The sequence below is a fragment of the Bicyclus anynana genome, chromosome 10, assembly GCF_947172395.1.
Source record: "Bicyclus anynana chromosome 10, ilBicAnyn1.1, whole genome shotgun sequence".
Taxonomy (NCBI): Eukaryota; Metazoa; Arthropoda; class Insecta; order Lepidoptera; family Nymphalidae; genus Bicyclus; species Bicyclus anynana.
Window position 1 is genome coordinate 10439951 of NC_069092.1, and position 26234 is coordinate 10466184.

Here is a 26234-nt window from a genome sequence, read left to right on the forward strand (position 1 = left end):
TGTTACGCAAATGCAATTAACAAATGCAATTAAAACAATTTTTCTATATTTAAGACTTTACTGTAACTTAAAGTTTCATATCGACTTTGTCAACGAAAGCAGCTTGTGATCAAATTTATTAAATCAAATAAAAAAAATGGTAAGTTTTGTTTTATATTTTTATTTATTTACATTCAATGCGATAAGTTGCTTTTATACAATGTTAATTTAATGTAGTGTATAGTTTATTTTATTTTAGCTCCGAAAGTAATGATCGCAGATATCCTGTTACTTTTACAAAATTGCTTTAGTATTAGCATACTTTTTTACATTTAATATAAGGAATTAAATATCACGTGTCTCAAACGGTGAAGGAAAACATCGTGAGGAAACCTGCATACCAGAGAATATTCTTAATTATCTGCGTGTTTCAAGTCTGCCAATCCGCATTGGGCCAGCGTGGTGGACTAAGGCCTAACCCCTTTCATTCTGAGAGGAAACTTGAGCTCAGCGGTGAGACAAATATGGGTTGATAACGATTAGCATACTCTTAATTTATATACAATTTAAAAAACTGTCATCATCCCTATTGTAAGTCAACCAACTAATTACAACAGCCTCAAATTATATGAATTTGTTTGGCTAGTCTAGTTTCTAACTTATCCGGTTCCTAGTCATGAGCTTGTTCGTACAACCGTCGCAACCCAAACCGTTTAAAATAGTTTATACATCCATTTGATACAGTCTGTTTTCTGTTTTATTGTGAGAAAATAACCAATAAGCTCTTCTTTACAGATGTTGAAAGTTATCTTCTTCGCATCAGCGGTGTCCATCGTTTGCGGTAGTCAATATGCCTATTTTGGCGATAACCTAGTGGAATTCGATGACCCACCAGCACCTGTAAGTCATAAATAATTGCCTACTGAACCCTATTCAATATTACAAAATACATTACTTAAAATTACTAAGGTGATGTAGACCTCTAGTAATGTATTTTTACTAGATATTTAATTTTAAAATAAACGTCCCTTAAATTTCGAAACTTCCTTTGAACGAATTAGACATTAATTTAACGGGCATTAAATTAATATCTAATGTGTTTAAAGGAATTTCGGCATATCATGTTAAAACTTAACACTAATTGTTAACACTGTTTCAACTCAGCCTTTGGTAAGATCCTACTAGTAAGATACGAGTATTATTCGTACTAGGGATTGTGTGATTAATTTTAAAATAAATGTCCCTTGAATTTCGAAATATCCCCTTTCCTTTGAAAAAATTATACATTGATTTAACATGGCATTAAATTAATATCTAACGTGTTTAAAGGGATTTCGTCTAATTTGTTAACACTGTTCCAACCCAGTTCTAATATAGAACATGGTGCAATTCTAGTAAGATACGAGTAATATTCATACTAGGAATCTGTGTGATTCTAATTAATCTGTATTTATCTTTCAGACAATTTCCCTCCCTTACTATCCTACATCACCCCGCCAAGAGTCTAAAGTGATCAAGGTAGAGTCGAGGCCGGTAACCTATGATGTTGGAATTCGCACTGCAATCGTCTCCTCGCCGCCTGTTATGACTAAATTGGACCTGATATTGTCTCCGTTCAGATTTGTCTGTTCCGTGGCAACTGTAAGTTTAACATCTTTATTTTTAAAGTACTTTAAAGTTTTTGGATCTATTTATGCATCATACAAATCTATGCATGTTTTGCTGTTGTCATAATGGCCTTAGAGTTAAGCAAGGTCTAATGTTGAATATTTCTAAATTGACGTAAAATTTTCACAATCCAGAATCTTGGGGAAATTATGTTTTATCAGGTTTGTTATTACTAACACCTGTTATCTAATATTTTTTCTAAGAACGACATGACATCAATAATACTTCAATTCGATTGTTATTTAGAACTTGTAAACAAAAATTGTATAACAGTTATTGTACTTATTTTGTTTTACAATATTATAAAAACTACCATCAGTATCAGCCTACGAGTAATTTAACTTCCCGCAGGCCATCCCTTATATTCACTTAGCTTAGTTCCACTACGCTTCAATGAGTATTGGCAAGCTTAATGTGACATTAGTAACAATCATCATCATCATCGTCATTATCAGCCGATGGACGTCCACTGCTGGATATAGGCCTCTTGCATTGACTTCCAAAAACAACAGTCTAGAGCCGCCAGCATCCAGCGGCTCCCTGAACCCGACCCGACCAACACAGTGCTTTCTGGAGCGGGGTCGTTATTCCAGCGTCTTGGGAGCCCAACGTCTATCGGCTATATTGCCTGCCCAATGCCAATTTAGCTTCGCGACTCACTGAGCTATGTCAGTGACTTTGGTTCATCTGCGGATCTTATTTCTGATTCGACCACGCAAGAAACTCCAAGCATAACTCGCTCACTGAGTGACCTTGAGCCTTCTATTAAGACCCATAGTTATCGACCATGTAACTGTATATTAGTAACAATAGTGCATCTAAAATGTTTTTTTTTTGTTTCAGAGCATCGTTAGCTTTATCAAGAGGACGATAACGTACATCTTCACATCTATCCCAGCTCTTATCTTCGGATGCAATCTTTCTGCTATCTGCAAATTCTTCAACATCGACCCACTGTCCTATGTGAATGAGATAACCTCATTGGTTAATCCTGAAAGATTGAAGAGAGCTACGGACTTCGTGGCGACAGCTATCAACAAGTATAAGGAACTTCAAAAAGAATTTTAGTATTCCAATTTAGATATAAGGATCTATTTATAATATTTATGGAAATAAATTATTGAAATATTCAAGTACTTTTTTAATGTAAACAATGAAGTTTATAATAAATACAAACAAAGGAGTATATTAAAAGGATTTACAAATAGGTTAGAACAAAGACAATTGACACAAGCCCTTATTCGAAACATAACAGGGGTACCTATACCTAATTTACCAAACAAGTTAGCCCGCTTCCATCTTAGACTGCATCATCACTTTCCATCAGGTGAGATTGTAGTCAAGGGCTAACTTGTAAAGAATAAAAAAAAAAAAACCAACCTTCGAAAGTCGGTGTGGGGTAGAAACGCCTTTACCAACAAACCGCTACTTAACAACTTTTCACAGAAATGATTGTTTATAAACATGTTTTTACTTTGCTATTGCTACTTTAGTGCAATATTGAATGACTTATTGCCTATGAGCAGATCGCCATGTCGCAGAAAGTACATATACATATATAAAAAAAACTTTAATTCCACACACACCTGTTAAAAGCTCGTCTATACACTTTATAATTACACCCACAACCACTTACGAGTATATTGATAAGGTTATGTATTCATGGTAAGCTCTAACAAAGGAGTGAGACCTTCAATTAGTGACGTAACCACTAATGATTCAACGCTTCAAATAATTTTGATTAACGCCATAAATTACCCTTTGATCTTTACCTCATTTATTGCTGCTGGAATTTATTGCCGAAAATAATAGTAATAGAATACAGAAAATGTGCAAAAACTCATTCATGAATAGAACTAATAAAAGGATGCAAAAAGTCACTCATGAATAGAACTAATAAAAAAATAATAAAAGGACTAAACTAGCAGCCGCACATAATTTGATTACAACTACAAACTGATTATTCTCTAATATTCATAAGATATATGCAACCATAAACCTATAAGACTCAGAAAATACTTTATGCCAATATCACGCTTATGAAACAATCGTTAGATATATTTTGGGTTTCCAAAAATTTCCTTTTAATTTGATTCAACTGGGCAAATAGGCAAGTAATCTATACTAATATTATAATTACAAACCTGAAGAATTTGTTTGTTTGCTTGAACGCGCTAATCTCAGGGACTCCTGGTACGATTTGAAAAATTATTTAAGTGTTTGATAGCCCATTTATCGAGGAAGGCTATAGGTGACATATTATCCCCGTATTCCCACGGGAATGGGAACAGCATCAGATAGTTTCATTTTAGAAACAGAAATATCCTAGCTAACTGTACAATGTACCTACAATGTACATGCTATTGTAGCAAATAAACAGTCAGCCTAAGTAATCTACAAGTGCAGCCGATAACCTTGTGCATGTGTTGACGTGATGTCACCCGGTGCTCGGCGGCGCATTATTGTCCTGATGACTCACGAGATAAGAAACAAACTGAGATAGATTCACATACCGACTGTGAACAAGTGTTTCGAACACTGAATCATGTCAATGCACTAATTCACCGTCCTTTTGAGGAATTAAGAGCGCGCAGCGTGTCGGTACGATATGGATAAAATTCGAAGCGCAAACGAGACGCTGAATTATGACTTTCACGTGAGTGAAAAGCACGGAGCGATTGACGCGCGACGCATATTTTATGTCGTGAGCGCCAAAACCATTTTCACCTAATTGCAAGTAAATTAAACAACACAACGAAAAACAAAATGGCCATGTTAAAGATATATACCTAATTTTCTATACAAAACAAAAATTTAAGAAAATAAGTTTGCTTTTCCTGAGATTAAAAGCAAAATGTGAGCAAAACATGTATTTTTCAAAAAAATAAACTATCGAGTAAAGTTTTACAAATTGTGTATTTTGTATAGTCATAACGAAGCTAACACTTTGAAATATCATTTACCCAAATATCAGGCTCCTAACTTTTCCAGAATCTGAGATCCAGAACCATTTGTAACCACCAAATTACATATTGCACACTCTTAAAACTGAAGCAACGCATTATTCGCATTTACTGGATGGATTTATATGCATTGAAGTTGAGTGTATGGAGGATATTATATTTTATATTGAGGAAAAGTTTGCATGAAGGTTAACAATATATTTATTTATACTCGCGGTCAATGTAACGCTTATACGGGCTATGCTATGTGTCATTGTCTTATCGTACAAGCGGGGTGATAAACATATGTTTCACTAAATTATTTACAGCAGTTGCAATTTCGCTCTGTATGTGCACGGTGCTCGGTTCTCTTATCGTTTTATTGGAGCCGTTGTTTAATTACAAAGATTTGCACGTTATCAGGACTTTATCTTCGTGAAAAAAATATCAACATAGCAGTATCAGTCATATGTGAGATCACACGTTCAGGACACAAAATGGGAAATTCTAAGAGCAAAAAAATGAAAATAACCCAGAGCGACGAGCAAGCGACAGAAGTGAATAGAGAGAGAATTAACTCTATCAAGACTGACTCACCGGATGTAAATGTTGTAAGCAAAAGTGGTCAAATAGAGAAGGCTTCAGAACAAACTGAAGACAAAAGCAATGACAATGCAAGCAGTGCGTCAACCGTTGAAGCTTTAGATGAAAAGTGAAAATATGTGCCAAAAACATTCTTGTTTCTGTTTTAAGTCAGTGAAATCTCCGATTAATTTATTGTTTAATCTTATTTTGCTAAATGTAAAGGTAATTTGAAATATACTCATATGTGATGTGATGGTTTCATTTTGACCCTTAATATTAATATACGAGTATTTGTTACACCAAAGTCATTAATGATTAAGCTGGTTTATATTGAGCATAAATAAATGACTAGACTTTACAATAACTGTAGCACACATAATAGGGAAAATACTAAAATTAGGTCTGTCTTTTTGAGGTACCTAACAGGTAATTAAGGTCCAGGACGCTTGACAGCCACCATGATTAAACTTTATAGGTACACTAGCGTACGCGACTTCGTCCGCGAGGAATTTGGTTTTTCACAAATCCCTCGGGAACAGACTATAATCTATCTCTACGTCAAATTCGAGGCGTGAAAAAGTAACAAACATTCATACCATGAAAATCATCAGGTCTTCTCAAATTTCGGGAATCCATGGAGTTTTTCGGGATAAAAATAGCCTGTGTTAATTCAGAGTAAAATCTAATTCTATTCCAAATTTCAGCCAAATCGCTTAAGCGGCGTTAAAGAGTAACAAAGATCCAAACAAACATACATACATACAAACTTTCGCCTTCACAATATTAGTAGGATACCGTACTTACTACTTGTGAGATCATGGGTTGTCATTCATATAATGTCGAAGATCTGGCCATCACAGGCTCGTAATTTATTTTATTAATATTTTTTTATTATTAATAAAATAAATAAGAACATAATCAACAACATTTTGTTAAAAGAGCATTTCTCTATTTATAACGAGGTATTCTAGTATCATGACTGATAAACGCATTTTATCTCTCGACTTTCTATCGACCTCTGTTCGTTGCAACAGTTTGTTGGCTTTAGGCTTTGGACTTTAGAGTTTAGGATTCTCTTCTGTTTTGTTTTCTTTATTCGATAAACTAACCGGCGCCTTGCGGTTTCACTCGCGTAGTTCTTCGTTTTCGTGGGAATACTAGGTGCGGATGGTCCGTTTATTATAACTTCGTCGGCTCTCTGTGAACATAAAATAAAACTGTAGCAACCGTATTCATTTAATGATTCCTCTTTCAATATAATTTCAGTCAATCAACCTTTTAAGCATAATAGCTGAAAGTGGTCAATTTAAATCATTATAACACGTAAATGAAAAGACCTCACACACTTGGATAGCATTTACAGTCATTTTGAGATAATATTTAACTTAATTTGAATATCCATCCATCCATATAATGGCTAGTATTAGATTGTGTAGTGTACTTAAAAAGCATTTAAAGCACAATTGCTTAAAAGTGGGCAATCGACATCATTTTGACAAGTAAATCACACACACTCACACACTTACTTAGATATAAATACTGATTTTTTTCAATTATCTATGGCCTTTTTCTGATTGTAAAAAGGCCATAGGCTCCTTAATGGAACCTCAGTGATGTCACCGAGCGCAGAAGCATCGCCTGATGGTGCCCTAAAGCAGAAGCAGAGTAAATAGGCGGAACGTCTCTATAGAGACGTTCCGCCTATTTACTCTGAGACTCAGTCTTTAGAAGGCCGTTCTAGAAAAGTATTTCGGCCTGAGTGTCAGTCCGGGCGTCCCCGAGATTAAGAGTTAAAAAGCCCACGGTGACGACAGATATCGGGGACCTCATCTTCGCCGGCGAAGACGCTGCGTAGCTTGTGTTTGTGTTGCCTGGGAAACATTGTCGGTCGTTTCTAGGGTGACCAGATCTACAATCGTACAAGGCGTTGGAATCAGGGGTGTAGTTGCAAGCCTCAAACCATAGTTCAATGGGATGGGTGGCAGCTCTCTCAAAATAGGATTTCGAGAGCTCTTCTATATATTGTTTTATTGTGGGGAGATCTAGGTTTCTATGTTAGTCGTTGAGCATAAACCACGGAGTGCCCGTGGCTTGACGCATGAATCGGTTTTAAAAGACTGAGGAGGAGGAGGCCTGAAGTTAGCCCATAACTGCGATCTTACCTGCTGTTAAGTGACTATGCAGTCTAATTGAAGCGGACTTTCTTAGAGTCTAGGCATTCATCTACGCGGCACCGTACCGAACACCTCATAGCTTGGCGGTACGACTTTTGCTGTTAGAGTGGTAAACTGGTAACTTGCCACGACCAATGCCTGCCACCAGACTATAATAATGCTAGCTGTGCTGTACTGATATTATAAAGAAGAAAAGTTTGTGAGGTTGTATCTGAATGAACTCAATCAATTTTGAATATTATTTTATTAACAGAAAGTTACGTTGTTTGTGAGCTTTGGATTTCTGCTATAAATTATATATTAGACAATAATGTTAACATCTGTAATATGCTCTTCAGCTTACGGTGGAGGTTATTCTTATAAAAAATAATGAGTACGAGAAAACCTTTGTAGATGATGGCTACTCGTAGTATAAACACGGTTCTATGTGTTATTTGCGTCGTCACCCTGACTAGTGGTTAGTGGGTCCGCCTATTCGTTACCATAGAGCTGTCGACCATAACAATGCCACAATAATGATGCCATAAATCTAATTCTTCTCACAACTTAACTGATCGTCAACGTGGTAGGAACATTTTCAAACTGTGTACTTATTAAGTTGAAAGTGAAAACTTTTTTGATACTACATTGAAAAGGTGACCTTCAAGTTTACATCATTTTTTTTTATATTTTAGTCGGTACATGAGATATTTGAACTTTAAGAAATACGTAGGCGTACTTAAAATATTGTAATTTATTTTCTATACGATTTAAAGAGTCCATTAGGTGTAAAATTTGCTAACGATAGGGATTTTTCATAATGGTAAACAATTCAAAGCAATTTTTACTTAAAAATTAAAATATTTTGTTCGTGTCAAATAATAAATTTCGTAGATGTGATTTTTTTCCCGTTATTTTTCTAAAATTTTTCAACACTTTCCCATAAATTTCTTTCTTATAAACAGATACCTATACCATACTATACCAAAATTTGCTCTATCAGAGGTCTGTAACTATCAAATTTTATTGGAATTTTATCAAACTGGGGCAATGTATGGACAAATCGGTTGTACACAAAATACACGTAGCAAAGTGAGTTCAAAATTATATAATCTGGATTTTGAATCTACATTTGTTGAATGTTCACTAATATATTTATTTATTTACGCAAATAAATTGTTTTTGAAGACGTCTTCAGATTTTTCAACTTTATAATGTTTTAACTTAGTTTTGTTTGTTTAAAGAAAGTTTCGTTTTCAGTAGTAGTAGTATGACTTATATTTTTATTAATTTACCAGTATTATATTTTATTCAATTTTATTTTTTACATTTTTATTATTTTAATTTTATAATGATGATGAATTGCATGAGTTGTCTTTTTATAGCATAGATAATGATTAATGATGGCCTATTTTTATTAAGAGTTTAAATAAGTACCAAGATTTTTGTTTATCAAATGCTTTTTATTCTATAATTTTCATGCTTTTAGAAGCTTAGCTCGGGAATGAATCTGCTTCCGATTTTAATAACGCTTCTTGTTATCGACTTGGAATGGTAAGTAAAAATGCATGAATTAGATTTTGGATGATAATCTACTAACTAATGGATTTCTTTAGTATTTGTAATTTGGAAGTACTTTTGAAATGTTATCTTTTTATTGGCGTGTTATTGTAGCTTATCTGGTATTTGGGTGATATAATATTTATGGGTTTCCGATTTCATTATCTTCGTATCAATATTAAAGGAAATTGCGTGCTATACGTAGCAGGTAGTACCACTTCGAATTGATGAAAAGTGTTCGTTCCTAGTTCGATTTATTTTTGTTTTTTACATAACTTTTACTGTTATCAAGATCTATAGCTGTTCTTCAAATTCAAGGTACGTTTAAATGTGTAATACTTAGGAATAATTTATGAATATTTATTTTGTACTTTTTATAATAAAATCTGTAGGTAATATTTTTTCGCCCTTGTCGAGCCTGATTTTTATCTCTGCACGCAATTTCGCGTAATTGCCGGAGAAGTGCCTTTTAAATATATTATACCCAACGTTAAAAACCCCAATATCTCCACTGTTTGACTTCAAATCTTATGTTAGTGGGGTTTCTCGTACCCGCTAGGAAACTCCTAGGAGTTTTGTTGGGGGGAAAATTGGTATACTTGTCTATTGTTATTTAAAATAAGACAAAAAATAATAATAATCATCTCGCACTTTACATTACGTCATTCACACACTTCACATTTTAACCATCTTTGCAAGTTTTTGAGTTAATTATTATTTGTGTCCTTGTAGAAAGTTTGGTTGTTGGGTTAAGAATAAATTATTAACCAGTGTTAGATGATTTAAATATATCTCAATGTTGGTAGGTAATGTCTCACATATATTCTGATCTGTGGCAGGAGAAGTAAATTAGACTCTGCGCCACGAAAGAAGTCCCGCGGCTAAACCCTGATCTTAAACAAATGACAATACGACCGCCATTACCATTAAAACATTAGCGCCGCGTCCACTGGACTTGTTTCGTGGCGCGAAGTATAGTACCTGATTTGCACTGCGAAGTTATGAAATGCCCTTCGAGATTTATTTTCGCCCTACCACCTACAACATGGGTATCAAGTTTGAATAGGCCACCTAAGTATAGACTGCAACATCGCTTACTATCAGGCATGAGTCCTCACACTTTCAATAACTTACGTTGATCATGGAGTCTATAGAGTATCACAAGGTACTTTAAACTTGAAAATATACCTTCAATGCAACGAAAAAAAGTACGAAGATTTCTACAGCAATCTGCAATTGAATATTGTCGAAATAACTTCTACAGTTGCTAGTGCTAGGAGAATATTTTGTCGTATCTGTCCAGTAGTTACACTGCATTATTTGATATATAGGACCTCCGCAAAGTAATGGGTGTTAATTAGAGCAAAATTTTAACAAAACTAATGTGTTTATATCACAGCAACGCAGCAGCAAGGGCCAAAGGCAGCAGAATGCCGACGCAACCTATAAAGTTGTATTACCTACCGCCGTCGCCGCCATGCCGATCGGTGATGATGACTGCAAGGGCCCTGGACATCGACCTGGAGTTGGTACTCACCAATATCATGCAGGGTGAACATAAGACGCCGGAATATTTGAAGGTATATTCTGGTTTATTAGTTGCCTCGACTGGTGACAGAAGGGCTGGCTTATTTTTTGCGCAAAGGATCAGCATGGCTGTCATCATTCCACGATTGTATAATTATTAGGATAAGTCCCTTGTATTCTTTCTCAATAATAAAAAAAGGTAAAAAACAAAACACTATTAAAAATTTACAAAAAAAATTACCTTACTTTGTTAAACATTGTTAAAAATTAAAAAAAAAGGAGAAATAAACTGTCGAGAGATGTAAAAAAAGGTATATTCTTATAGTAATTGTTCATAGAAAACTTCTTAACGTGAACGTTAAGATATAATAAAAAAAAGTCCTAATTAGTTTTGTGATAAATAATCAAATCTACTGTTTACTTTTTCGTATTTGTTTTTAATTTTTGCACCTTTTGCGAACGAAACTGATTTTTTTCTAATAATTGTTGTTTCAAATAGAATAATTGCTAATATTTTTCCGCAACTGGCAAAAAAACACTTAAACTAGTATTAAGGGTGGTTACGGTAAATCTTCTTTGGTAGGTATACAATACGAGTATGTAATGTAATAACAATACCTATTTTTATCTTATGCTATTGAGAATTTATTATTATCAAGTTAGTATTCTTCTTCTTATGCAAGAATACCTACTAAATATTTGATTTATCTTGGTAAGCAATAAATATAAAAGGAGCATAATTATTAGTACCTACTTTCCTATCTATTCTAAATGTTTGATAAGAACTTTATATTATAGACTATTAAACATGACTTGACTTAGGTATTGATATATAGGTCAGTTACTAACTGATACTGCAGAGTTAAAGTTAGAGTCAAAGTTAGTTGACTTATACGAAATTGAGATTCTATGTAACTAATGTTTACCTATTGACAACCTATCGTGGGTATCATACAGGAGGTAGAATTTGACATTTCATACGATTATCTGTTTGTTATCATCATTATCAGCCTATTTTTAACGGCCTATTTCATTAAAATCTGTTTAGCCGTTTTTTCGCAATTGATCATCAAACGTCTAAGCATAAAATCTCAATATTATCTGTTTTATGTTTTGTACTATAAATAATAACAATCGTATAAAATTCATTCACGATTTAATTAATCTCAATTATGATTTAGATGAATCCACAACACACAATACCAACGATGGATGATAGCGGTTTCATATTATGGGAAAGGTAAAAAGAACTGAATTATTTATGATTTATCTACTATCCTATCCTCATACTTAATCATCATACTTAAACCTAGATACTACTATGACTTTAACTATAACTTCTTTGACTTTTGTACGCATGTACATTTTGAATCTAAAATGTTCAATACAGGATTAAAAAATGAAAAGTTAGACCTTGGTGGCTTTGGTAGGTAGCAGGTTACAAAATTGGTCCAAATCCTCAATTGTCCAAGTAAAATAATTGTTTAAATCGATAAAAGTTGTCATGATCGCCGCTAGATGGCATTAGTTGTCTCACGTTACTATCGTTCCGTTTCGATATTTTAAAAGCCGAAAGAATAAGCCCACGAGGTTGTTGTTAGTTTCTACATATATTGTGAAGTGAGTAATAAAAGTTAGTTAAAGAGATTGTTGTTTAATTTAGTAGTAAAGTGATCGAACATAATTTCATATTTTCTCCTGTATATAATATGGAATCATTCCTCCAGTTGCTAGGCCTTTAACTTTGTAGCAATCCTTTTGTACATACCCTTAAAGTTCTCTTTAAAAATATTTAACTGTGTTATTCAAAAGGCAATTCAGTGATTGACAAACTGGGTTTTCATATTATACCGAGGAAATTTGTAAAAAAAATACGCAAAATCTGCTACCTTCCAAAGCAAGAGCAACCACTGTCCAACCTGCATAATGGAGTACCATAGGTACTGACTAATAGTAGAACCATAGGCTCCCAACTGTCAACCTTCCTAAAACGAGGCATGTCTGGCTATCGCAGACTTTCTATTATCTCGTTCCTTTGTTTTTCGCGTATTTATCTACCAATTTTGTTTTTCAGTCGCGCAATCCTTACATACCTAGTGAATGCCTACGGACGGACTGATTCCTTGTACCCAAAGAACCCTAGACAAAGGGCGTTGGTCGACCAGAGGCTGAACTTCGACCTTGGCACATTGTACAAACGGTACATGGATCTCTATGTAAGTATATTATATACTAGCTGACGCCGCGCGGATAATATAGCCTATAGCCTTACTCAATAAATGGGCTATCTAACACAGAAAGAATTTTTCAAATCAGACCAGCAGTTCCTGAGAAGCGCGTTCAATCAAACAAACAAATAAATAAATAAACAAACAAACAAACAAACTCTTTAGCTTTATAATATTAGTATAGATTTTTTTATTCTTTATAAGTTGGCCCTTGACTACAATCTCACCATTGATCAGTGATGATGCAATCGAAGATGGAAGCGGGCTAACATGTTAGGAAGAGGATGAAAATCCACACCCCTTTCAGTTTTTACACGACGAAGCCGGAGTAAAGATATGAAGCCTCCCACCCACACACACATAATTAACCTCTCTCATTCTGAGAGGAGACTCGTGCTCAACAGTGAGCTGAATGTGGGTTGTTAATGATGATGAAACACACCCATTGCAGTAAAAGAATCACTGAATATTATTCCAGGCACCGATGTTATTCCATGGCCAAGGATACAATGATGAAGCAGCTGAAAAGTTAAACGAAGCTCTAGGCTGGTTGAACTCTATGCTGGAAGGAAGAGTGTTCGTCGCTGGAGACACACTCACCATTGCTGATATCTCCATTGTGGTAGTTTTTAGTAATTTAGAGGTTAGTTACTCGTAGTTACTTATTCTGTTTATAGTTTTGCAGTATAATTGGAATATATTGTGTTTTTTTTACTATTTACAAGTTAGCCATTGACTAAAATCTCACCTATGATTTTTGATTTTCAAAAATTTTAAAATCAAATGTGAAATAGCATATTATGACACTCTCTATAAATAGATCTTGAAAAAATGCAACAAGAGTACCTAAATATATTGTTGTTCTTTTGCGTAGTCCATAAAATACCATATTTATTTAAGCGTACTATATTATTTTGTAGCTAAATGATAAATCTGAAAAAATACTAGTTACATTTTTCTGTAAAATGTTGACAATCTCACCTGATGGTAAGTGATGATGCAATCTCAGATGGAAGAGGGCTAAGTTGTTAGGAGTAGGATAATATACACACTCCTTTCGGTTTCTACACGATATCGTACCGGAACGCTATATCGCGTTGCGGTACGTCTTTGTCGGTAGGGTGGTAACTAGCCACGGCCGTATCCTCCTACCAGCCAGACCTGGACCAGGGAACTAACCCAGGACCTCCGTCTTGTAAGTCCACCGCGCATACCACAGCGTCACGGAGGCCGTCTGCTAGTAAGGCATGCCTAAAAGATTATTAATTTCACGTTTAAATTTTCACAGGCGTTTGGATTCGACTTCAGTGCACACGAGAATGTAGCGAAATGGTTTGAGAGAACAAAAAAATCCCTAGAGCCGTATGGATACGAGGAGATTGACCAAGCAGGCGCACGAATGTTAGCTTCGTTCTTGAAGAAGGAATAAAAACCACATAGCATTGATTGTTTCAATATTTATTCAATATTTAACTACGCAATAAAACCTTAGCACAAGCAGTTTATTATTCACCTTATGAAGAAGCGGTTAGCTTAGCACAGCTGTGTAATAAATGAAACTAGGTTTGCTTTTGTTTTAAAGTAAGTATTAAAGAATTAAAAAAATGTACCTACAAGAACGTCCTATAAAAATACACCTCAACTACGAGTATACTAATAAGTTTGAGGTCAAATAGGTTAAAAAAACCTGTAAGGCCTTATATCAACAATAATTGGACCAATTACATCTATAGGTAAACGCACTTTCATCAATATCGGTCCATCTGTTCTGAATTCATGAGCATATAAGAGAAGTTTATTTTTTTCACTGGCTGTGCCTTGCAGTTTTATCCGCATAGGGCCTATTTCTTTTATAATATTGTGATGAAAGATAAAGTACCTGGCCTGCTGCGACAGACTATTATTTATATCTGTTCAAAATTTCATGCAAATCAATTCAGTTGTTAAACCATGATCGACTAACAAAGATCCATGCTTTTTTTTCCATCAAAAGTATTTTGAAACTCTACAATTTTCTGTGCAATTTCCCAAGTCTTTCGTTACGTAAAAACCTTAATAAAGTAGTACAAAACACGAATCAAGAGATATATGAATCTTAATATTGATGTTAGCATGATTGGTCAAAAATTAAATGATACGGAGGTATTTTATAAACTGAATTTATATAAGGGCAGAGAATACATATACTTAGCTACGTGGGATTATGCTTTCATTTAGCTCGAACACTAATCTCCGAAACTAAAAATTATGCCGATTGGCTACAGCATGCAAAAGACCCGACATCTTCTAGGTATAGTATAACATTTTACCTTTCTATAAAGGCGAAAGTTTGTGTGTAAATGTGTGTGTAAGTGTAAGTACGGCTACTGAAGCGATTTGGCTGAAATTTCAAATGGAAATAGATTTTATTCTGGACTTACACAGGCTACTTTTCGTCCCGGAAAAATCCACGGAAAACCTGAATTCCACGCGAACGAAGTTGCGGGCGTCCGCTAGTACAAAGTTAAATTAAATTTACAGGTCTACTGTAATCAGTAAGGATAAATCTCCTCACTTCGATATTTCGATACTAGGAAACCCTACGAACGGAGAGAGGTGTAATAGCTAATGCTACCGAGCCCCTCCCCAATATATAGGATGATGAACAAGATGTTACTATACAGTTTCCGGTCTCATATGAACATCCTGAGCGTTGAATGCGTGGTGGGCATTCCTATATCACAACAGAACAATACTCGTACGTCGGCGCTAGCGTTCGAAGCGCGCTTGCATCGAGCATTTAATCGTTTTCAAAACAAAAACTGAACCAATTGTTCCAATTCGAAAAAAAAATCATAACGTGCAAACATAAGGCCAGTAATCACAAACATTGCCTGAAGCGGTGATTCTTAACGGAACGTTTTAACATTAATTTCACGGGAAGATTGAAAAAAAATGTAGTTTGTGTTGTGATTTTGTGATATATATCCAATGAGAGGTGGATTGATTTTGAACATGATGCTGGTTGAAGTAGGTATTGTTTATAAATAACTAAGTTAAACAATGATCTATTTGACTCTTGACCTCGTCTTCATCCACATTAATTCCATTTTGAATACAATACTGCACTTTAATTTAGTAATAGAATAACCTCGAGGTTTTACTTGCATATTTCCGGTACCCGTGGGAATACGGGGATAAAATATAGCCTGTGTTACTCACTGATAATGTAGCTTTCTATTGGTGAAAGAATTTTTCAAATCAGCCTAGTAGTTTTTGAGTAATTCATTAATTAGAAAAATACAAATCTTTCCTCGTTACAATAATAGTGTAGAATATGCAATGCAATTGTAGAAAAAGAATATGATTCTTCTATGGAAGAAGTGTGTGTTTGATCTTTTTGTAAATTTAATAAATTAAAAATAATTAATCTTTTGTTTATAAGTGAATGGTCACTCATCGTGAAATATTGAAAATCGCTTGACGTACAAAGATAAAATTTGGCAGAGAGGTAGTATATATTTAGTAAAAGTCTGCTAAAAACGAATTGTGGGATAGGGGTACATTCAGGAGATCTAAATCGGACGAAGTCGCGATTGTCCGCTAGTAACTTAATAAGCATCTGAAAAATTAAAAAAAATCATATTCTAAACTATTCATTTATGTCAGTAGGCTCAGTTTCCAAGAACTTTTGAAATGTCAGTTGACTATTTGTAAAGATTCTACCACCGGTTCGGAAGGCAGGTTCTGCTGAGAAGATACCGGCAAGAAACTCAACAGTTGCTCTTTTTACTACTATTAAGTAGAGCAATGATAGCCCAGTTGATATGACCTCTGCCTCCGATTCCGGAGGGTGTGGGTTCGAATCGGGTCCGGGGTATGCACCTCCAACTTTTCAGTTGTGTGCATTTTAAGAAATTAAATATCACGTGTCCCAAACGGTGAAGGAAAAACATTGTGAGGAACTTGCATACCAGAGATTTTTCTTAATTCTGCCAATCCGCATTGGGCCAGCATGGTGGACTATTGGCCTAACCCTTCTCATTCTGAGAGGAGACTCGAGCTCAGCAGTGAGCCGAATACGGGTTGATAATGATGAATGATGATGATTAAGTAGAAGGTTACGAAGACACTGAAAAGCCTTTAGCGCGTCACCTGAATAACGGATGTAATTATTAATTAACCACTACGCTTGGGCTATTGTTGTATTGTTATTACACGCATCAAATTGCATATATGCCCTCTGTGATATGCTGCATGCAATATCACATAGCATTATTAAGTTTGAATACCTTGAAAGCGTAATAACATGGTGTACATATTCATTGCTTGTAGTTAGTTATCGTGGGATCATTTCTTAGGAATCCTATTTTAATTTTAAATGGATATCAAGAAGGTTTATTCTTCTACAATAATTGTATACTTGTGAAGCAATATTTTATATAACCAACTAGAAACAGGATTGTTTGTGGGAGTTACCAAGTAGAGTGTAGTGGGAGGTACCATTTTATATGAATGTGTTGATCTAGTTTGAGGTGGAAAGAATTAAGGAATCAATTCTCTCCTGAAAAACTCCTAAAAAGTTGGAATTATTTAAACCTTTATGTTGTTTGAACTGTATTAGAATTAGGTTCAAGGCTAATGCAGGCTCTCTTAACATTACTGATCAGATAAGGGCATTGGCGTATCTAGGATTTTTTTCCTAAAGATGGCTCCCGACATCAAGTCTAGTATCATAATATAATTCCATATCAGTAGCCCAGAAACTTAGGGTGGGCACAGGTTCAATCTAGGGTGACACCCCCCCCCCCACTTATATACGCCATTCATTTAATTACTCGTAAATATGATGAGATGGCATAGTCGTTATCAACCCATATACGGCATACTGCTGAGCTCGAGTCTCCTCCTAGAATTAGAGGAGTTAGGCCAATAGTCCACCACGCTGGCCCAATGCGGATTGGCAGACTTCACACACACGGAGAATAACAAATTCTCTGGTGTGCAGGTTTCCTCACGATGTTTTCCTTCACCGTTTGAGACATGTGATATTTAATTTCTTAAAATTCACAAAACTGAAAAGTTGGAGGTCTAGCCTCGGACCGGATTCGAATCCACACCCTCCGGAATCGGAGGCAGAGGTCATATCCACTAGGCTATCACGGTGCTATTCACATAGTAGGTACCTGATATTTTATCATATCTGTGGTTTATATACTATGCTAATAAAAATACGGGCGTGTGTTTCAGAAATTAATATGTGTCACGACACTGATCACTGCGATAACAGCGGTCCAAATCCAGAACAATCCAACATCAGAAATGTCTACGGACGAGAAAACTTTTATTAAAACCAACAAAACTGGCGAACAGTCTGACGAGAGTGGACACGAAGTAGAAACAGAAGTGGAAGACAAGAAATTCTTAGAAGACGCTCTGAAAACAGTACTAGACCCAAATCCAATACTGATTGCAAAAAATGACGATGTTGTAGAAACATTTAAAATACAACTCGATGAAGTCGACAAAGAAAATAGTACTATTGAATTATTTATGGACGAAATGGATAATATGAGCTTAGAAATTTGTAAAATATCGCAAGAAGCAATTTGGGACTACATGACAGATACTAACAGCGAAGTGAAAAAAAACAAAATGGTAGGTATTTTGTAATGATATTATAGCTTGGTAACTTCGTTCGTAACACTCCTATGTTCCGCGTGAGCCGGGAGGCGTGTAGCGATGAATGAAAAACCCACGACTGATGCACATCACTTCCTCGCGCAGTCTTTTCCCCTGTCGCCTGCATATCATGGGAGTGTTATCAACACTGTCTGACGTTGTATGCGTTACGTACCTACACCTAATCTAACTCTACCATTTAAAACTAAGTCTGTCTGTTTATCCTAAACCGCTGAACCAATGTTGAAGAGTTTTGGTATAGAGATAAATTAGACTTTGGAGCAGATATTACTTTTACACTATACACTACTTTTCATACCGGAAGAATTCATGGTTCCCGAGGTTTGAAAACAATTATATGACGCCCGCTAGTTGCATTGAAACTAAACTGTATTTGAAATGAAACTTATGAGTAGTTTTGGACTGCATTAGGATTCAATCAAAATGAAATTTCAGGTTAGAATTGCAGCCGAAGTGGATGAAATAAAAAAGCAATACTGGACAATTTTGAAGAAGAAATATTTAAATGATCTAGAACCTTTAATAGATTTGAAACTCAATAGGAAAATTAGAATTATAAAAGAGCGAGGCATTAACGTGCAGATGCCGCAGAGTAAAGTAAGTATCGATATTCGATATGTTTTTATCAGTGTCATGAGTAATCATGACACTATATTATATATATATATATATATATATTATTATATGGATATTATATGGATTACACCATCGGGGAAGATTACTCTGACAATTTGTTGACTGGGGCCCCAGAAACATCATTAAGTGGGTTTTTAATCGACTACCAAAAAGGAGAAGGTTCTATGTTCGGCTAAATGCACTTGTCTTTTTTATGGACAGATTTTAAAATATATTTTTTGAATGTTAGTTTTCGTCTGAGTTCACCTCTCGTCCCGTCGTGCATACTGACACGCGGTATCACCGCGTATGCCTGGAAACTCTTGTATCATATTATATGGAATGGAACCCTTAAAGGATTTCATTTAAGGGTTCCATTTTTATACTGGGATGTTAGGAACCTTATAAATGTCACTACTGTACACTGTACAGTGATTTAGTTAAAAATGTAAAACTCGTAAAGTATGTTGTGTCATTTAGTTATTTTTCCTTTTTATCGTCGAATGATATTTATTACATGAGCACTTAACTACCTATAGTATTTAACGGTGCAGTACATTTTCATTATTCAAAAGTTTGTTTAATCGTTTAATAATTGTTTTTTTTTTTATTTATCTTTGATTAGTATTAAAATAATTTTATGTAATACATAGTAGTAAGTCAAGATTTCTCTCTGGTAAGAAGTCGCTGTGTTAATAGGAAACATCCAATTTCATTTCACCCGAGTCTAGTATTGCCTTTTACGTTACTTGGACGGAAAATTTTATTAGAAAGTAAGTATCGCAACATTCTGGATTACTGGACGTTAACTAAGACTTATTGGTACATATACCTATACTATAAAATATCACTATTAGTTAACAGCTGAATGAATTAAGGAATATAACTAGGATATGCTTTTAAGAATCTGAGGGCATTCGGAATAAATTTTGATTTTAAAAAGACGTGATTTTTATTAATTACGTAATTAATATACGGTCTAATGATTTCGTGGAATGCTTTTAAATTTTCTTCCTGTGGTGGGCTTTTGATTGCTTAATTTTCAAAATCGGTTTTCTAGCTCCAGAGATCACAAACTCAAAATCTTTATTTCTTTAATATATTAGTATAGATAGGTAATGTAAATTATTTTGTAATAACATCGTCAAAAATGTTTACAGCAACGCGAAGACATTGATACAATGCAACGTATTTGGAGCAGAGTGTCGGTATGCGCCTACAATACAACTGTTTGCAATAACGAGGATACGCAGCGGACAATGAATGGTCAGTTATCATTATTTTTTCAAAACACCCATTGTTTCAAGATAGTATACTAAACAATAACTTTACAGCTGTGCTATAAGCCAGATAATATTATCATAACTTATCGACGACGCTTCCCAGGTAACTTAAACACAAGCTACACAGCGTCTTCGTTGGCGTTGACGTCACCCGGACATGGAGTTTTTAACTTACAATCTCCGAGGCGTCTGGAGTCCGGACTGATACACTCAGGCCAAAACACTCATCCAGGAAAACCCTCTAAGCCAAGGTCCGAGTCTCAGAGGAGACTAGAGTCGCTTTGCCCATCTTTTATGCTTCTTTCTGCCTTTTAGGCGATGCTTCTTCGCTCGCCTTATTCCCCTGGTGACGCCGCTGAGCCTACGGCATTTACACAATGGAAAAAAATGTTATAAGTATTATTTTGTAGCATCAGTTACATATTATGCATGCGTACCTATTTTGGTACTCTTATGACGACATAAGACGGCTTTGCATTAATCATTATATTATTGTAAAGGAGATTTTTATCATTTTATCGACCCACTACTAGGCCAGGCTTCACTATAGGATAAGAGAATGAGCTTAGACATAGAACATTGCTCTAATGTGGGTTGGTGAATTTAAGGGGATGCTGATAATGTTTGATATTGGTAACGATCACTATTGATCACTATAGATGATGATAGCCGGAACTGACGTCTGTGCTCTCCAAGGTAACACCACCGTCTTCCCAATAGGGTAGCTCACTCACATCAAATTTCATGTAGTACATGGAATAAGGAATAAGGATATTCATTATTAAAAGCTGAGAATTTCTTACAAAACTTAATTTAAAAATCATGTATTTTTAAAACTTTCCAAACTACAATAACGCTGTCGTCTAATTTGTGACGTCACAATGTTGATGTACTAAACGTCAATTATTTTTGTCAAACGCTCCTTTTGTAAATGATTTGTTAACGTGACGTCATGAAATAGTGGAAATATCTTAACTTAAAAATCTTAACTATGCATTTCTTGGATGAAATAAAAGGTCAATATCCCATACCACAAACAAGTTATCATGCCACAAAGTTAACCAATAAGTTAAGTTCAAAAGGCAGTTCCTAAAGACTAATCTAAGGACATTTAATTTGTCGTTTCTGAAACTTAAAAACCCATCTATAATTTCAGATATAATAACAATTTTCAAAACTAGTAACGATACCGACGAGCTGGCATACTATTGGAAAGCTTTTAGAGATGCTACTGGGAAAATAATTAGACCGATTTTCAAAGATTACGTCATTAAAATGAACAAAGTCGCCGTGTCAGAAAATTTTAGTGACGCTGGTGAAATGTGGCGGTATACTTTCGAAGATGATGACTTCCCGGCAACCGTTGATCGTGTTTGGAATGAAATCAAACCGTTTTACAATCTACTACACGATTACGTAAGAGTTAAATTGAGGATTTATTATAAGACGGTATTAAGTGACAGTGATAAACTAATACCAGCTCATATTTTAGGTAAGATATGCCTTCCTTTAAGTCAAAATAAATTACTATCTTGGAATATGATGTAAATAATAATGTAATGTACTCGCCCAATTTGTTTGATAAGATTTGTATAAGCCTTATTGTAAGTCATAAACATGATTTTTTACAAAACAATCTTACAGCCCTGAGTTTAAACCAATATCGGTAATGATAATATTTTTAGCAGACTCAGAAGTGGATTACAAAAATAAGAAAACCAATGTCGAACAAAGATTATGATTCACAATAATTGTCAGGACAACTTAATTAACAAATCAAACTGTAACCAAAATAAGACCAAAATGGCAGAGAATGACCTTGAGTAGAGTCACGTACCTGTGAACGTTGTGTGTAGGGTTGAAGGCGCCTTTGACAGTTAACCAACACTCCCCTTTTCCACTCAAGACACTCTCCCCGCCTATCCTAAGTAACCCATAAAGAATTACACAACTAGAAATGTGGTGGCTCAAACGCCACGAGCATACTGAAGCGGACCGCACGACGAGCGCCTTTTATCGCAAGTCGTTCCCGTCAACCAATCGTTACCCCTCTCTAACTCCCCACTTTTTACGGAAACAAGTCGCGCCACTTGACGTCATATCCAGACTACTATTACCTACAATATCTTTAAAACAACGCCTAAAAAATAACTTTAGCAATGTTGTATCTAATTTCAGGCAACATATGGGCTCAAGAATGGCAGGCTATATATGACAAAGTTGCAGCATATCCACATGTTGAAAGAGCAACAGTTCCTCAAAACCAAAGCATTCGTCCCAAAGATCTCTTTAACGCCGTTGATGAATTCCATCAGTCCATTGGGTTCGAAAGTGCCAAAGAATCGTTTCAAGATATCAAAGAGACATCGATAACGGATAATTGTTTGCCCTCGAGCCACGACATGTGCGACGGTGTCAATTACAAGTAAGTGTGAGATATTTTACTTTATATGTATAGTGTAAAATCAGGTACTTACTGAAGGATAAGTGAACGATAATCCGTTAGCAAATACAAAACCGAAAGTCATCGCTTTATTATGAAAGTAAAGTCTTTTAAAGAAATTCAAAAAGAAGAGCTTTTTGACGTTTTTATGTATGAAAATCTCAATTAGTTTATTGTTGTTTACTCAAATAGATTTGCAAAAACCAAACCTCCTTTTTTAAAAATTGCTAATAACCTTTGAAAATTTGATAGTAATATATTATTCCAAATTATAGGCTTTCCTATTTTGTCAGATTTGAACGAGCAGATTTGCTTGATCTCAAGATGTTCGTAGCAATATTTGGCTCTATGCTTGACTCGGCTCGTTGTTTATTTAGTTCGACAAATATAAAAAAGGCGAATGTTCGATGTTCTGTAACAAGTGAATGTTCAAGTCTATCAGCACATTTAATTAAAAAAAAATTATTGGAGTTGAAACAAAATAAAATTCAATATAAATATTCGTTCATACGAAGTTCTTTTCTTTCAAGTGTTGATATTTTAGTTATGAAGGGAAGTACGATTTTTTTATTTTATTTTTTATTCTTTACAAGTTAGCCCTTGACTACAATCTCACCTGCTGGTAAGTGATGATGCAATCTAAGATGAAAGCGGGCTAACTTGTTAGGAGAAGGATGAAAGTCCACACCCCTTTCGGTTTCCACATGACATCGTAACGGAACGCTAAATCGCTTATCGACAGGGTTGTAACTAGCCTCAGCCGAAGTTTCCCACCAGCCAGACCTGGACCAATTAAGAAAATCTCAATCGGCTCAGCCGGGGATCGAACCCAAGACCTCGAGTAGCTGAGTAAGATGTTTCTACATCATAATCACTATATTGCAGAATTAATTGGTGCGGTGACAAAATATCAGACGTAACAGCAGCATTGTCTAAAGCTGCGAGACTATTGGATCATGTGCAGTACTTCAAGCACTATCGCAATCTCCAACCACTATACAGAGATGGGCCTAATCCAGGTATCATAACTTTATATTGTTTTCATAAACCAGGACATAATGTATACCAGGGTTTCTCAAAGTGTGGTACGCGAACTAACGCGAAAACCCTAGGGGTTTGCCATTCGTAATGGTCGCTTGATAACTAATACCGAGTCAAAATTAAGGTTAAAATTGTCCAAATTTAATCCTTTGCGACAAGAAATAAGCACACCCGTCACATTAATATTACAAAGACATTTCTTTTGGTACTTTATGTGTTAACTTTTTTTCACACTTGGAAATTTTAACATTCGTCCGGGTTCGTGGAGCCGAAAGTTTGAGAAATCCTGATGTAAAGTAATTAGTTACCCCTATACCCATAATCAGGCACTTGAGCCGTGATAGCCCAGTGGATATGACATCTGCCTTCGATTCCGGTTCAAATCCGGTCCGGGGCATGCACCTCCAACTTTTCAGTTGTGTGCATTTTAAGAAATTACAGATCATGTGTCTCAAAAGAAGTCCCAAACATCGTGAGGAAACCTGCATACCAGAGAATTTTCTCAATTCTCTGCGTGTGTGATGTCTGCCATTCCGCATTAGGCCTGCGTGGTGAACTATTGGCCTAACCCCTCTCATTCTGAAAGGAGACTCGAGCTAAGCAGTGAGCCGAATATGGGTTGATAATAATGATGATACCCATAATCCTTTAAACGATCACTTATAAGGTTACAATAAAATAAAGTCACTTAAGTACCTATAGTACGAAACCCGGCATAATAAACCTTTACCCACATGTGTTATTTATTTGGGATAACAAATAAATTGTAGAAAATATTCACATTGACACTTTGCAAATAGGTTATTTTTGAAATTCGAATTTAAAGTTTTGACCAACTTTTTTTATTTATCGGTCGAATTTTTACTATTTCTACTTTGTCAGGACAGTACAGCCTTCGTCAAACGATTAATTAACTAGTAATGTCAGTTCGTCCATGCATTTTTTAATTAACGTCATAGGTATTTCGTCTGTGACGAAGCTGCGCTTATTTCCGAGATTACGTAGGTATATGTACCAGGCAATTTATAGGATATTGTGGCTGTTAAGATGTTAACTATTAATTAAGCAACAGTAAAAAAAACAGCTGGTTAGTAACAACTTTTAATAACCTCGTTATTGCTAGATGTTGGGAGAAGGGCAGTTTACCAAAATGCATTATCTCGTTCCAACGCTCAGAAATTTTTATTACCTAATAACCCATCAAAGAATTTTCGTTAAAAAAAATCTCGAGCGTCTCATCAAGATGAAGCTACTCACGAAAGATTAACTTGATATTAATCAGTCGTAAAAAACGTTCTACGGATCCCGGACTATTTATGTAACGAAGCTAAAACATATTGCACGTTATAATTATGTTTTTATTATTGCAACTAGCTGTTTCACCCGCGTGGTTTCCATTCCCGTAGGAATATGGGGATAATATATAGCTTATAGCCTTCCTCGATAAAAGGGCTAGCTAACACTGAAAGAATTTTTCAAATCGGACCACTAGTTCCTGAGATTAGCGCGTTCAATCAAACAAACAAACTCTTCAGCTTTATAATATTAGTATAGATAGTATAGATAATACATGCAGACAGAAAATAACTAACCAATTACTATTAACTAAAAGGTTAAACTTAAATAGAATACCAAAAAAAAATCGTCAAGGAATTCACTCAAGTCAGCATAAGATAAGTTATGAAACATCAACTATTAAATTTATCAATGAATTCTTATAAAAATAACGAATTAAAGAAACCTTTAGAATTAGTTCCAGTGCCTAAATCCTAACGAATGCGGTGAAGTGTGCAATTTATTGTCTCAGTGAAGGTTAACTAAATTGTAAAAATCAAACATTCACTTATGAAATATATTTTTCCGTAAATACGTTTTAAATTAGGAAAATCTCCTGCCCCGATAGTCCAGCTAGGTCCTGGATTCGAGTCCGGGGTTGAACTTTTCCAAGAATTTCTTAGTTATGGAATATGGTGGAATTTGGTGATAATCCACTTACTCGTACAACGAGCAAGATACTCGTACCTCCTGATCATTAACATACATATTATATGACTAGCAGATGCCCGCGACTTCGTCCGCGTGAAAATCGATGTACATTTTCGACCCCGTCGCCCCTTCTATTTATATTTTCGTATGTTTTATATATAAAAATTATAAAACACAGCCCCGGCCGAAGGCCGGTGTACAATAATGTGCGCGTTTTTTGTGCTTGGGTAAAATGCAAAGTCGTAGCCATCGTCGGAGGCCCTATCCAACCCCCGGCCGACGGCCGGCGTGTAATTAATTGTGTCTGCGTAAAGTGCCCAGCCATAGCCACGGTCGAAGACCCTATCACAAACTCCCGGACGAAAGAGGGTGCACAACAAAGTACGTACTTTTTTTGTGTTTGGGTAAAATGCCCAGCCGTAGCCACGGTCGGAGGCTGTATCACAAACTCCCGGCCGAAGACCGGGTCACAATACAGTGCGCGGCCGAAGACCGCGCGTTCCGTTTTTTGTGCATCGGTAAAATGCCCAGCCGTAGCCACG

At 35.5% G+C, this 26234-nt stretch overlaps 3 protein-coding genes and 1 long non-coding RNA gene across 8 annotated transcripts in view; 3 read left to right on the plus strand and 1 right to left on the minus strand.

Annotated features, from left to right (window-relative positions):
- Positions 1 to 2780, plus strand: LOC112042962 (uncharacterized). The gene is made up of 4 exons (XM_024078194.2): positions 1 to 139; positions 775 to 879; positions 1441 to 1620; positions 2491 to 2780. Exons 1-4 carry the CDS (start codon positions 137 to 139, stop codon positions 2713 to 2715), a joined length of 513 nt encoding a protein of 170 aa, XP_023933962.2. The 5' UTR covers positions 1 to 136; the 3' UTR covers positions 2716 to 2780.
- The window catches only part of LOC112042961 (glutathione S-transferase 1), a 30562-nt gene extending 15888 nt beyond the window's left edge, over positions 1 to 14674 (plus strand). The window contains exons 1-7 of one of the 4 annotated variants that reach the window (XM_052883746.1): positions 6910 to 7983; positions 8293 to 8419; positions 10287 to 10467; positions 11596 to 11654; positions 12489 to 12630; positions 13121 to 13285; positions 13931 to 14674. In XM_052883746.1, the coding sequence (XP_052739706.1) occupies positions 8382 to 8419; positions 10287 to 10467; positions 11596 to 11654; positions 12489 to 12630; positions 13121 to 13285; positions 13931 to 14071 (726 nt within the window). In that variant the 5' untranslated portion in view covers positions 6910 to 7983; positions 8293 to 8381 and the 3' untranslated portion in view covers positions 14072 to 14674. Of the gene's footprint in view, positions 1 to 6909; positions 7984 to 8292; positions 8420 to 8816; positions 8882 to 10286; positions 10468 to 11595; positions 11655 to 12488; positions 12631 to 13120; positions 13286 to 13930 lie in introns of those variants that run through there. The other 3 variants (XM_024078191.2, XM_024078192.2, XM_024078189.2) reach the window with 3 other exon arrangements.
- On the minus strand, positions 146 to 22199 carry LOC128198397 (uncharacterized). Its single transcript, XR_008251112.1, has 3 exons — positions 22060 to 22199; positions 6284 to 6372; positions 146 to 877 (listed from the first exon to the last, which is right to left on the minus strand). It is a non-coding gene; the product is annotated as an uncharacterized LOC128198397 (long non-coding RNA).
- The window catches only part of LOC112042963 (angiotensin-converting enzyme), a 26249-nt gene continuing 15320 nt past the window's right edge, over positions 15306 to 26234 (plus strand). The window contains exons 1-7 of one of the 2 annotated variants that reach the window (XM_024078195.2): positions 15307 to 15651; positions 17872 to 18279; positions 18760 to 18921; positions 20100 to 20205; positions 21379 to 21714; positions 22401 to 22647; positions 23551 to 23684. In XM_024078195.2, coding sequence (XP_023933963.2) covers positions 15613 to 15651; positions 17872 to 18279; positions 18760 to 18921; positions 20100 to 20205; positions 21379 to 21714; positions 22401 to 22647; positions 23551 to 23684 — 1432 coding nt within the window. In that variant the 5' untranslated portion in view covers positions 15307 to 15612. Of the gene's footprint in view, positions 15652 to 17871; positions 18280 to 18759; positions 18922 to 20099; positions 20206 to 21378; positions 21715 to 22400; positions 22648 to 23550; positions 23685 to 26234 lie in introns of both variants that reach the window. The other variant, XM_024078196.2, reaches the window with a different exon arrangement.

What these genes read in the sequence shown, in the direction of transcription:
- LOC112042962 (XM_024078194.2), top strand. An exon ending in TCGATGACCCACCAGCACCT is followed by an intron (nt 880 to 1,440) that starts GTAAGTCATAAA and finishes TTTATCTTTCAG; the next exon opens with ACAATTTCCCTCCCTTACTA. An exon ending in TTGTCTGTTCCGTGGCAACT is followed by an intron (nt 1,621 to 2,490) that starts GTAAGTTTAACA and finishes TTTTTGTTTCAG; the next exon opens with AGCATCGTTAGCTTTATCAA.